Here is a 14,489-nt window from a genome sequence, read left to right as displayed (position 1 = left end):
GGATGTGTGAAAATGTCATAATGAAATCTGTTATTTTGCATGTTAGCTAAAAAAAAAAAGTAGAAAAAGATAGCTTCATACCATTATAACTTTAGCCACATGTCTAAAAATTAGATAATCTATTACTTCAGTCCTTTATTCTTCCTAGAAATACTATTTAGCCATCAATTTTAGTGTTTATAGCCCTTGTTTCAGAATGTGTATCAGTATATGGAATAAAATAACCAATTTCCTAAAGTTAAATCTAAACTTCACACTTAAGAACTTGACCTTCATAATTTCTGCTCAGCTTCTTTACTTTTTTCAGTGGTTGATATGATATGATCATAATCTTCTTTTATAGGAGCGGGATCGTTATGCCTACAAAATTCATCTTCCAGAAACAGTGGAACAACTGCGGAAATTCAATGCAAGGAGGAAACTAAAGGTAAATTTGAAAAACCACCAAAAAACCTACTAGATGGGGTTGGTGGTCATGCCTTTGTTCTGCTTTGTTCCCTACAGATACATCCTCATGTCAGCCATTATTTTTGCTGCAGCTAAATTATTTCTAAAAATTGTTGCCATTTCAGTAAATTTTAAGTTAATATTTCAGTCAGAATCAAAACAAAATTTAGCAACTAGAAGACACATTATATTTTTGAATTGTTTTGTCTTTAAAATTCATATCAGAGACGTGGTTACAGTATGAATCTAAGCTTCGTTTTCTCAAACATAAATATTTTGACAGAAAATATAACATGACATACATCTATAATCCCGCCACTGAAAAAAAAAAAAAACTGAGGCAGGAGATTCATGAGTTTCAGGACAGCCTGGACTACATAATCAGACACTGCTTCACAATGTTAAACTAACAATGATAGTAAGACTTTAAATTTTTTATTATTATTATTTAAACTGCTTGGCCATTAGCTCAGGCCTACCATTGTCTAGCTCTTACTCTTATATTTAGCCCATTTCTATTAATCTATACTTTGCCACGTGGCTCGTGGCTTACCAGTACCTTATGTCTTTTCTCTCATGGCGGTGGCTGGCAGCGTCTCCCCTCAGCCTTCACTTCCCCGCCTTCTCTTCTTCCTTGTCCTGCCTACCCTATGCTTCCTGCCTGGCAACTGGCCAATCAGCACTTTATTTATTTTAACCAATCAGAGCAACACATTTGACATACAGAACATTCCACAGCTCTTCCCCTTTTCTTTTTTTTTAAAAAAAAGCAAGGTTTTAACTTTTACATAGTACAATTACATATAACAAAACAATTATTAAGCAAGAATTACAGTTACAATATTAAAGAAGATATCCTATCTATCTTATATTTGTGAGTCTAAGGTTTTATATCTAACTTATCTTTTATCATAACTGAGGAAATTATAACTATCTAGTCTTCAACCACATCAAAGACCTCAGAAGTATATAATATTACCTGAGAACTGGAAGATGGATGCAAGCAAGTTTCGGGAGTCTTGCAGGGTAGACAGAGACAGCTGGCAGCCTGGACAGTCACCTAATGTTCCTTTGTAAAGTTGGGGCATTTGTCTTCAGCCCACAGGGCTAGAGTCTCTCGGTCACTTTTCTCAGTGTCCTGTAGAATGTCTGGCAGTTTCCTCTGCGAAGCAGGAACCTGAAGGACCATTTTGTCAAGCAAAGTTTAGTGGTCACCTTTCTATGGGTCCTGAACATCCAGTTGATCAAGCAGTCCAGGCAAGAACAGTTTCTTGCCCAAATGGCTATTTTTGCCAAGGTGAAAATAAACTCCATATTAAGTGTCTTTAATGCCCATCCTCCTCTCTGAAGTAAATTGGTGCTGCCAGGAGCAGACATGTCTCACTGTCCAGAAAGTCTAAATTTTAAAAATATTTTAAATGTCATATTCTGTAGACCTTCAAAGTGTTTGAAGATTACCTGTCTATCTGAAATATCTCTGTGTATACCTAGAAGACTTAACTAACATGGCTATGAGTATGATTATCATAGATGACCAGTTATTAATCTATTTTTAATTATCCATTACAATTTTAAATGAGCTATACAAACATAATACCTTAAACAAGAGTAGAAATATACACACAGTATAACAAAATTAACTTTAAGTTTGTATCAATAGACTAAAATCTATACCAATGTAAAACATTTTAGGCAAGTTGTTGCTCTTTAGAAGTAAGTTCCTTAATCTACCTTTTCAGACTATTATTTCTATATCATATCCCCTTTTCTTCTTTAGAAAGAGATCACATTTATAATCAACCTGCTTTAAATAAAAATATTGGTTTTTCTATGTCCCATACCAGAGGGCTCTTCTGATTTGGGACACAAGAATCTCAACCTTTTCTTTTAACAATATGCCTGGGTTTACAGAAGGAGTGAGCCAATTCCATCTCCAAAACCAGCTTGATAATTTTGTGAAATTGGGCATAGTTTATTTTACTACTTCCTGCTGGAGGGTGGCGCTCTATCTTATGGGAACACAAAGAAAATTTTAGGATTATGGAGTAGTCTGTGAGGGTAAACCTCTGAGCCAGTTGCCTTGAAACCATTCTGGATGTCGGATCATCTGGGCCATTGTGTCATCGGAGACCTTTCAGGTGGTCTTGGCTGATCAAACCTGATGTATCTTCATCTGGGACAAACTCACAGCCTCTGGCTTTCTGTGGAAACAAAAGCAGAGCCTCTCTTCCAAAGCAACATATCCTTATATCCAAATTTTGAAGCGTCTCCCCTCAACCTTCACTTCCCTGCCTTCAAGACTTTAAAATTTTAAGTGTGATTTTAGTTCACTGGAAACTACAGCTGGGTTCACACTGGATCTAGAGTTGAACAATCATCATAAAGCAATAAATGAAAGCCCCGCTACCATAATCTATAAGAAACTGTTTACAGATCACCTGGCGTCCTTTATTTTTCCTAGTTAGTTTTCTTGCCACTCTCCTAATCCTCTTCCTCAAACAGTGAAAGGCACAATGATAATGGCTGCAGAGATGCAGAGGGAATGATTGATGCTTATTTGATCTGTGGTGCCGAATGTGTTAAGTCCGTTCTGTAAGTGGCTAACTGGATAATGGTTTCTAGTCATGTGATTCCTACCAGCTACAATGCTTCTTGAGTATTTTCAGATGGCCTAAATTATAATACTATTAATTTATTATTCTTCACCCCTTGGAGATTATGAATGATTTTATATAGATGTAGATTTTATGTAAATGTTTGGGAAAACCCTCAGGTTATAATAGTACCATGGAAGGCTAAAATACCCAAAATGGTATACATTAGCCACATGTACCTATGTGAACTTAAGTTACTTAAAATTTGAAAAGCCAAGCACCTGTTCCCATTCATACCATCATGTTTCAAGTGCTCAGTGGGCTAGGAGCTACCGTATTGAACAGCACAGATACAAAATGTTCCCACCCTTGTAGAAGATTCTACTGGACAGTGAATGCTGCTGAACAGCTAGAGAACTTTTCACATATCATTATTAACATCAGCATTCTTATTGAAGCTTTTCTCCTAATTTTCTTACTGTCAGGAGTTCAAACTGGCTCTTCTCTATCTGTTTTCATAAAAATTCTTGGCAAAAATACTTATTAATGATATGCCATCACTAAGCTAATGCCCAAAGAAATTTCTTTCTTTTTTTTTTAAGACAGGGTTTTTCTGTGTAGCCATAGCTGTCCTGGAACTCACAACACAGACCAGGCTGGCCTCAAACTCATAGAGATCCGCCTGCCTCTGCCTCCTAAGTCCTGGGATTAAAGGTGGGTGCCACCACCATCTCCTGGCCAAGGAAGTTTCTTAAGGCTTGACATCTTTGCTTTGACATCTACCTAAACTGGTATAGGCATCAAATGAAAAACAGGAAAATCTAATCTTTCAAAGTAAAATTTGGTCAACTCTTTTGCAGTTAGCTTCCTGTCCAACTGTCCAAAGACATTGTTTCTGTGCTTCTTTCTTAACATTTCTCTAAGTCTTCTTAACCCTTGACCCTGCTTTGGCTTCACACAACATTGTGCTGTGCAAGGGTGAACCTTCCTTTTCCCAAATACAAAGGTTTCACTCAGGCTTGGGCTCACCCATCACAAGGAGACATGTTCTTCCCCTGGTGCCACAGAAGCAGACTTAGACCAAAAATAGACAAACTAGTGACTAAGATTCATTTGGACAGGGCCAAACTATCACAACAAATAAGGGTCATGTGGATTTACCACATCCCTTTGCAGGCTATTTAAAGTCTCAAGACCAGCCAAGCAACATAGAATTAGGAACGTCAGCCTAATCATTATGGGCTTGTTTTCAGCTCTGGCAAGGCTGCATTCCTGAGAATTGTCAGCTGCCAGGTTAACACATGCCATGCCTGCCCTCTCAAGGAGCTTGTTCTCCTCCTTAGGCCTCTCCTATGAACCTCTAGAACAAAGGTTGTAATTTCCTTGGTTTACAACACCTACCACCCCATAGCTTATTTCCCCCTAGGTGCCTGCTCATTTTTACCCCAGACACTGATTGAAGTTCCCCAAATGGTGCAGCAGCCTAATTTTTGAGACTACTGAAAGCAGATTATTGAATTTTGATTACGGGTAGCAGAAGTAAGAAGCACTCAGCAGTACAGAGGAACCGCTCTTGAGCTGTGATGGGTGGGTGAATCTCAGTTGTGACCCTCCCTCATTGGAAGCCTTGAGCAAATTACCTAAAGTCTCTGTCCTTGATGTGTGTCATTATCTGTTAAAGTATGCATAGTGATAGATGCTAATTCCTAGGAGTAGCAGGAGTCAATGAGCTACTGTTACACCAATTAGAAGAATACCAGACTGTGGTAAATGCTCCGAAGATATTTTTGCTAATTTATTTTTTTTTAAAGGTAGTACCTTTGATTTAGTAATCTATAAATGATTGTAATTCCTGAATAAGCACTGTATACAATTTTAGATTCTTACTACTCATTCAACTTCAATATTCTTAGAACTTTTAGGAACTTTTATTAGTTTTTACTTATTTATTTTGTGTGCCTGAAGGACAGGGAGCACACATGCCATGCTAGGCATGTGGAGGTTAGAGGACAACTTATGGGAGTTAGTTTTCTCCTTGCACCATGTGGGTCCTCCGGGTTGAACTCAAACATTCAGGCTTGGTGGCAGGCACCTTTGCCCACTGAGCAATCTTGCCAGCCCTTAGGAACTTATAAAAAATGCGTAAAACACTGAAATGTCTACTGAATGTTCTTATTTTTCCTCCAAAAAATTATGCTTAGACTTTTCTCACTTATTTTGATCATCATTTTCCTTTACATTATCTACAAGAAGTTCTTCTATAATTGTACTCACTCTCTTGCCACTATTTTCCTCAAGTAGGATAGCCGCATGTGACATGTAAGACCCTTAGGTGCCTAAAATCTTTCTGTCTTGGATCCCGTATAATCTGCTGGTTTTATATACAACATGTTTCTGATAAAGTATAGTGAATAAATTAGGCACAGTAAAATTAACAGTAATTCATAGCAATATGCTATTGTAAAGGTCAGTTAAAGCATATAAAATATTGTTACTGGAACCGAGGAAGAGGGGAACTACTCAACACTTCTCGTGTGAGGCTTTTGGACCAGCAGATAGGCATCACCTAGAACATAGAAAGAGAAATAACTAGGTTGTAGTATATTCAGACAAGAAAAGAAAGACTTCCATTTGGGAAGAAAATAAAATTGACTTGGCAGATGACATAGTTTCATATTGCAGGAAATCCTAAGAAATTCACTAGAAAGAACAAGTTCATAATAAGTATAGGTTATGAATCAGAACAAAAGTGAAATATATATATATATATATATATATATATATATATATATATATCCACACAAATATATGAGCAATGAACAGTCTTAAGAGGAAGTTAAGAAACATGTCTATTCACTACAGCATACCAATGAAATGTTCAGAAATAAACCCAACAAAAGAAATATAAGGTGTGTAAACCACTATTCCTGGGAGAAAGTATAACTGAGTAAAGGGAGATGTACTGTTCATGTGTTGGAAGACTGTGTTCCGTAGGCTGTGGAGAGGAGCTGTGCTCAGAGTTGTGGACTCCTTAAGTGATATGTCAGCTGCTGTCTCATTGCCGCAACAACAACAAAAACCCTGACAAAACAGCTTAGGGAAGGCTTACTGTTGGCGTGTGTGGGGACATGCCAACAAGTGTGTGAGGAAAGGAGTCGTGTTGTGTCCTCAGTCAGGAAGACAAGAGAGATGAATACTAGTACTCAGGTGCCTTTCTCTTTAGTCAAGTGCTGGTGCTGCCCACAGTTAGGGAAGATCTCCCTCCTCAGTTAATCCTCTCTAGAAACACTCATAGACTTCCCCAGTGCTGGTGTCCTTGGTGACTCCAAGTGCAGCAAAGTTGACAGTGGAAATTAAACATCACGAGAGGGGATGCTGCCTTCCATCTTGGGCATCAGCTACTAAAGGAATTATAAACAAAGAGGTGTCTGTGACATGTGAGTTTGTCAGTCTAGGGACAAGCTCAACAGGGTATCTGTTCCAAAAGTTATCCCCTTTGCTTCAGGAATTATTTTGACCCCTAGAAAGCATATTTCTCTATAATGAAACAAATACATTATATATGCATTATGAAATTCTCAAACAGTTAAAAAATGTTTCATAAATTTAAAAAAAACCTTACATCAAAATAGTATGTTTTGGGGTAAAATATTTTGATTCCCCTTCACTATCACTACTGACTTTTGTGTAAGCAGAAATTATCTGTCTACTATAGCAATTTTAATTTCAAAGTGTTTTCTGTTTAACATAACTTCTATTAAGCAAATATAATGGGATATAAATATAGGGTTTGGCTTTTAAAGGAAAAACTTTTACCTAAATAGAAGCACTCTTCTATATTTGAGTGAATTCACTGCAATCAATTTAGGAAATGATGGTTTGAGTCAAGTATGGTGCCACATCCCTGTAATTCCAGCACTAAGGAAGCTGAGGCAGGACGGTTTCAAGGCCAGCCTGCGATATCTAGCCACACTCTGTTTTAAAAGCCTCCCTCCAATAGCCAGCTATAGTGAGTTGAAAACCAAGCAGTTCAATTAAGAGGATCAAGCCATACTGTTAATATAGAGAAAGGAAGACCCTCCTCTCAAAGAGGCACACATGAACTCTCAGCAACTGTAATTACCTGCATGGAGTCTGCACAAGATGGAGCTTTTAGACATTCAGTCATAGATGGGAGAGGGTTCGTGGGACTACAACCCACTCAGAAGCTAATGGCAGTCCAGGGTTGCTGGGGAGAAGTCACTATCTTTCTTAGTGTAGTCACAGGTGAGTTAGCCATCCATGTTCCAGTGGACAGCTCCACACTCATATCTATGCAGGCAGCTGTGGTTAAGCCCAGTGAAGTCACAAAGTAAAAATAGACAGACAACAAAAAAGCAAGAAAGTAGGATGAGAACAGTGGGAGGATGCAGGGGGATGGCTGTAACCAGAATATATTAAATACACATAGAAACTGTCAAATAACAAATTAGTTTAAAAAGGAAAAGAACACAGCAAGGGGGATTTCTGACAAGTCTCTATGGCTTTCCTTTATTGATTTTGCAAATTACATAAGTATACTTTGCCTCTGTCTGCTTATCAGTCTCCTCCAGCATCCCTGAACTGCATAAGAAAAGGCAGTTTAGAAATGCTTTTTTAATACTTTAAAAGCAGAAAGTTGCAGTTTTATCATGGTTTTTCTTAACAGATTTTGAATAGTCTTAATTTAAAATTATGTTTCATCCTTAAAACATGCTAAAGTAGATAGTCCTAGTAAATTTGAAGAGCAGGCTTCTTTTTTGAGGTGGAATAAACCAGAAAACTTGGATAGAAGATGTAGTTTATATTGCTGTACACAACAGGCTGTTCTCTGGCTACGGTGTACTGTGGGAGTCCAGTCCAGCCTTTGGGGGAGATAAAGTTTTATTGAAAATCAGTGCCATATATCCATTTACACTTGGTCTGTTGTAGTTTTTGTGTGATTTGATGTCAGAGTTGGGTAGTAGCAAAAGAAACCCATGTACCCTTCCAAGCCTAAAATATCTATGATCTGTCCCTTTACAAAGTAAAAAGAAAGAATTGTTAACTCCTGGTGGAGTAGAAACCCTTAAATCAGGAAGAATGGTCAGTGGAGCTCAGTTCTGACCACTGTTGATTACACCTTTAATAATAACAGGTTTCTAAGCCTGCTGGACCTGTTTTCTCACCTATGAAATGAATCTTTTAGAATGGCCCATCACTGAGACTAACTCTCGAAGCGTAATAAAATTCTTTGACTCTGAGCTATTTTGAAACTGTTTTCCTATTTCACATAACTGCCTTGCATTGGATAGTGGAACCATGTATGGTCACTAGCTGAGAAAACTAAATAGACCAAACCGCTAGCCATAGGCCAGAGAAACCAGGAACTTACTGTCTCAAAGCAATTTTTCTCTCAGGCTCTTTTAAGTACTGGTGTAATATTTGTTTATAAGATCTTCAACTACAGAAGTAGTTGGGAAAAGCCTTAAAACCTAACACTAACATACCAAGAAACTCGGTTAACATCTCTAAAATTCTGATTTGGGTGTGTGGGAAATATGATTTGATGCATAAAAATTCCGTTCCACCCAGCTTTTAGGGAACATGTATAATATGCAAAGTGAAATAAGATTCTTCTGTAGCTGTGAGAGTGGGATACAAAATGGCCACACACCTCTTGTTTGCCATGTGGTGGTGAGGGCGAGGGAAAGATGCCTGCTGCCTGTGGTGGGCAAGGGAACTAACCCTCCCCCTTACCAACTGCAGCACTCATGGATACTGCACCTTGCCTAGGCAGTACAATATCCTGTTGGCAGAGGTGTGGGTGAGCCAGCCCCGATGTTGTGAGCATGGGAGAGCCATCCCCATTACTCATCTGTCATGTGGTAGCATGGGAGGGGGAGAGCTCTTTCCTCCCCCTGCCCATCAATACTTGAGGCAGGTGGGAGAGCTGGCCTTGAGGTCATAAGAGTGGGAGGGCTGCCCCTGCTATCAGCTGCAGCACCTCTCCTGGACAATACAGTAGAGCTGGCCCTGGAGGTGTAGGTATGGGAGATCAAACCCTGAGGATGCAAAAGTAGGAGAATAGGCCCCACCCCTGCTCATCACTGCTGCAATGGTGAACTAGCCAGGGCAATGCTAGAGAGCTCACCCTGGTGTTAAGGACAGGGGAGAGCTGGTGGGCTAACCAGCCCTGCAACTACAGGCCCAGAACCAGGTTTTTGTGTTGGCCCATCCAACATCCACCCCATCTGTGATCTCCTGGAGCAGGGGGCAAGAGTTGGTCCTTCGGACCGAGGGATGCAGGATCTCAACACAGGGAAGCAACAGGATGTCCAGAAAGAGTCCCAGTGAGGACCCAGTATCAATAAGTGTAACAAAGACCAGGGGCCTTGAACCAGACCAATGATTCTTTTCAATGAATGTAAAAATGTATGGGTAAAGGGGATTACTGCATGACTCACTGTGTCACACTACAGCTTCCATGATGAGATTTTCCCTTTCTCCCCACCACCACCTTCTTTTTTCTGTTAAATTTTATTTGTTTTATTATGGGGGGGGGGAGACAGGTGGGATGGGGAGGCGTGATGTGAAAGGCACAAAGAATAAATATAAAGAAGGAAGATTCTTCTGTAGAAAGAAGAACTCAACATGCACTATTTTTTCCTATATAGTTGGTATAATTCTGCATCAAAAAACGCTATTTTAACCCCATCCTATTGGAAATCTAGGCAGTTGCCTCAAATGGCAATACCAAAAGCACTTATGTTTTATTTTGTTTGTTTCACTTTTTTTCATCTTTTTAGGGTGATGATGTTAGTAGTGGTAGTTGCTGCTACTGCTACTGCTGCTGTTTTGAGACATGGTCTTGCTATGTAGCCCAGGCTAGCCTGGAACTCCCAATATTCCTGCCTCAACAACAGACATGATGCCTAAAATCGGTTCTTTACTTCCTGTAGTCTACTTTTCAATTAAAATTTAGAGAAAAAAACTTAACATGACCTCCAAAAAGTGGGCCTTGTGGAAATTCATTGCCACTAACATTTTTATGTATTTACCAACAAGTTCCTACATACATGGCAGATTTATCTTTCCTTTCAGAAAAACTCATGAGCTCAACAGTTAAAATTTATATAGAAACTATGATAGACTTAGACCACTTTGGTGATTTGATATTTAAACCACCTAAGTGAACAATTCTATATAGAGTAACAAAAGATTTGTACTCATGATCTGCCCATATTTTAGTAGGCTTAGTAAAGATTTATACTTCCAGAATGTTGGACAGCTTTCAAAGCACTTTTGTGTACATTGAGACTTTTGGCAATTCTATACAGTAAAGTAAGATGCATCCCCTTTCATATTCTCCTTTTACAGATAAGAAAACCTAGAGAATCGGTGAAGACATAGATAGCTCAGTCAGAAAAGTGCTTCCTACACAAGCGCAATAACCTGACTTTCATCCCTAGCACCCACATAAGAACATACAATCCTAGCCCTGAAGCAGAGGAAAGATGATGCCTACAGCCTGCTGACTAGCCTAATTAGCAAGGCCCTGTTTGCAGTGAGAGACTCTGTCTCAAAAAGCAAAGTGATGACTCCTGAGGAATGATGCCTAGGTTTCACCTCTGGCCTTCACATACACACATGTGCACACACATCCACATAAACATGCACATGTAACAACAAGGAAACCTAGAGCGTTTTAATGATCTACTCAAGCAAGGTTGCATAGCTAGAACTGGGCAGAGCTAGAGAGCAAGCATGGCAGCTTATGGCTTTTCCTATTACTAACAGTAGCTCCCATTGCTGTCCCACACAGTAGTCCTAAAAGATGCCAGGCACTCAGGGTTCAGTGGGTCCTCTCTGTGGCTTCCAGGATCGACACATAACCAGGTGTGGTGCTCCATGTCTATAATACTAGCACTTTGGAGAAGGTGGAGGCAATAGGATCAAGAGTTTAGAGTAGCCCCAACTACATAGCAAGTTCAAAGCCAATCTGTGCTACATAATACCCAGTCTCAAAAATTATGTGTAGTTGATTGTAATGTGTGGCCTGATTAAGAATTGATGTACAAGAGTAGTGTAGTCATTGTTACAAAAAGAGAAGAGGAAAAATGAAAAACTCAATCCTACTACTCAGTGATAGTGTTAATATTCTGATATATGTTTACTGTTTTATAATTATTAACTATTTTTCCAAAGAAGATATCAGACTATGCACTATTTTGAAAGCTTTTGGTTTTTCAAGATAGGATTTCTCTGTGTAGCCTTGGCTATCCTGGAACTCACTCTGTAGACCAGGCTGGCCTTGAACTCACAGAGATCCACCTGCCTCTACCTCCCAAGTACTGGAGTTAAAGGCGTGTGACACCACATGCCTTTAACTCCTTTATTGCAAACATCTTTCTATTCTACTAAATGTCCTTTGGCCATGTCATTTTATGATGACAAAGTCTTTTGTACCGTGTGGTACATATGCAAGTCCAAGATGTAATTAGTTCATACACTTCATTCTGCATATGGAGTAATCCAAAATAATCCAAAATTGTTTTGAGAACCCCCCTCTCTCCTAGCCTACATTTCTTACAAATTTACCTTCTGAATAATCCTTAAGGTAAATAAGCATTTAGGTAACGCCTTCTGTTATGTTTTAATTGTATGCTCTTTCATTTTTGCACTAGGGTGCAGTACTAGCTGCTGTGTCAAGTCATAAATTCAACTCCTTCTACGGGGACCCTCCTGAAGAGTTGCCAGATTTCTCTGAAGACCCTACCTCCTCAGGTAATTGGGAACTTCATTCATTTGCTTGTGTGAATCACTTGGCATCTATCTTTTCTCATCCATTCTGAATAATCTTTGTGGGAATTTAGTCAAGTCCTCCCTCCAAGAGATTCTAAGGAACTTTGTCACCCCCTAAATCCTACCTACTGTTGTCTGGTTCCTCTTTATCTGAACACCAAAGCTGTCCTCCCCAAATGCCCCCAAACCAACAGTATACCAGTTTCTTTTCACCGCACTACTTCTTCCCCTTTGTGCACTCCACACTGCACTCCATGTCATCTACCCAATGCCATAATCAGACTCACTGGATCTGGATGATCATCTTCTCCCCCTGCAAAACCTTCTAATGTGAGATTTTCCCATGTCAGCTACATGGGATCAGACTTGGGGACAGCACTGCTTGAAATTAAGTCTTTCCGTGTAAAAGCTGTCTTGTGAGCTTAAACAATTGCCAAGTTCTTCTTTCTGTAAAGTCTCTAACTCATGTGTGCAAGTATTCAAGGAAGAAGCTCATAGAAGAGTTACCTGTTTTGATGAATGATATGTAAGTACTCCTGGGGGTGGTGGGGACCTGCTAGTGCCCACACAATCATTCTACGAAATGCTCACATTTACATCTGACCAGTGAGGTGTTCCCCAGGACCATTCACTAAAAATTTAAATAACCAATTTAGATTCAGAGTCATTAGAGTTCTTTTTTTCTTTTTATTTATTCTTCTCTCATACAATACATCCCTACCACACCCTCTCCTCCCTCCACTCCTCCCCCCACACTTCCCCTCTCCCCCAGATCTACTGCTCCTCCATTTCCCTTCAGAAAAGAGCAGGCCTCCCAGTAATATCAACTCAATAAGGCATAACAAAACACAATAAGAATAGGCACAAACCCTCCTATCAAGGTGAGAGAGAGAGAGAGAAGAGAGAACCTAGTGCAAACCCATCAGTCTCTGTGATTGTAGCTTCAGTCTCTGTGAGCCCCTATGAGCCCTACTTAGTTGATTCTGTAGACTGTTCTCCTGGTGTCCTCGACCCCTCTGTCTCCTACAATCCTTCCTTCCCCTCTAGTGAGGAATTCCCTGAGCTCCACCTGTTGTTTGGCTGTGGGTCTCTGCATCTGCTTCCACCCAGTTGCTGGGTGAAGCCTCTCTGATGACAATTGGACTAGATACTGATCTATGAGTAGAGCAGAATAGCATTAGGAATCATTTCATTGACTTTTTTTGTCATTAGTGTTTGGTTCTACACTAGGTCTCTAAGCCATCCAGCTTCCAGATCCTGGCTGTCCAGACAGTGTTGAACATGGGCTCCCTCTTGTTTATTTACTTAACTCCTGAATTATGTGTCATCTGGCCTCAGCTTTACTTCTGTTAGAGACAATGTTTATGTGGTTGAATTTGCCCTTCTGATTTGGCTTTTATGTATTTAAACTGACTTCTTTAATATTTGTGTATGAGCACTAGAACCCAGGCTCAAGGCATGAGTAGTATGTCCCACAGTCAGCAATATATGTGCTTTGTCCTTGGTGGATTGGAAATGTCTGCCAATGCTTATGCTCCCACCCTCTCTTCATGTACATACATGCACATACCAGTCAGTATGTCCCTAGACCATATGCAAAATGACAGGACTGAGTTTCCCAGTCCAGCAGGTCCTCCTTTTGACTTTTACCAATCGGGATATGAATCTTCCTCTTTTGAGTGAAGGTGATTTCCAAACACATTCAGAAGCTTAGAGAAGTGACTGGGGAGAAAGACCAGAGGCTTCCTCTTGTGCTGCCTTAGAACATGCCCGAGTCCTTCTGGTGTACTGGGCTGGGGCATGGTTGTGATTACACACATGCTCTGGATCAGGTCATCTCTGCTCTTTTTTTCCCAACTATATTTTGTTCCCATCCCCTGGACAATTTTTAGAGCTTGAACATCTCTCTCCTGGCTTTCAGCATAGATTACAGTTGACCTTAATTAGGGAGAGTAGATCCAGGCATGGATTTTATTTCTTATTTGTAATGACATGATAGAGTCACAACTTGCACTATATTTAGAATAAATTATCTCTTTGGATTTGTGATCAATGTCTATACTATCACTTTCCTCTTTTGAAGTGGGCCTAGAAAACATTGTAGTCCTTGTAAATCACTTTGTAAACCTAATCTCCAGAATTTGCCTTTAATTAATATTTATGTAATGAGGCCATAAGTGTTCTTTTTCTGGAAAAGTTGAAATTTCTTCTTTACAGAAAGAAATTATCTATATTCACAGGCATGCTTATTTATATTAAATATATTTTATCACCTAGGTTTTCCCTTCTTTCAGTACAATCTTTAAGTGGTTTGGGTGGAACAGTTTTTTAGTACAGTACTTTGTTTTTAAGCAACAACAACAAAACTTCTTCCACCATCTTGCAGGTTACCAACAAGGTCTCACCTTCATTGTTTGCAATGGAATATTCCGTTTTGACTTCCCTTTCCTGCATTCTCACCTTCTTATATTCTTTTCTTCTCTCTCCTTGTCTTTGCTTTCTTTAATTCTGGGAATTTCATGATCTTCTAAGCAGTGTGTATTTTAAATGGCCATGGTAAATATCTGTAAAGGTTTTTTTTCAATGATGCTATCTGGGTGCTACAAGCAAAAAATAGAAGAATTAAAATCCAAATGTAAATCACTA

At 39.4% G+C, this 14,489-nt stretch overlaps 1 protein-coding gene across 16 annotated transcripts in view; it reads left to right on the top strand.

The window, feature by feature from the left end:
• The window catches only part of Cask (calcium/calmodulin dependent serine protein kinase), a 340,650-nt gene that overhangs the window by 238,281 nt on the left and 87,880 nt on the right, over positions 1 to 14,489 (top strand). For all 16 annotated transcript variants that reach the window (XM_036175421.1, XM_036175420.1, XM_036175418.1 and 13 more), the window contains exons 9-10: positions 344 to 427; positions 11,726 to 11,825. In XM_036175421.1, coding sequence (XP_036031314.1) covers positions 344 to 427; positions 11,726 to 11,825 — 184 coding nt within the window. The remainder of the gene's footprint in view (positions 1 to 343; positions 428 to 11,725; positions 11,826 to 14,489) is intronic.

This window comes from Onychomys torridus, chromosome X, assembly GCF_903995425.1.
Source record: "Onychomys torridus chromosome X, mOncTor1.1, whole genome shotgun sequence".
Lineage (NCBI taxonomy): Eukaryota > Metazoa > Chordata > Mammalia > Rodentia > Cricetidae > Onychomys > Onychomys torridus.
This window is presented reverse-complemented; position numbering and strand designations above follow the sequence as displayed.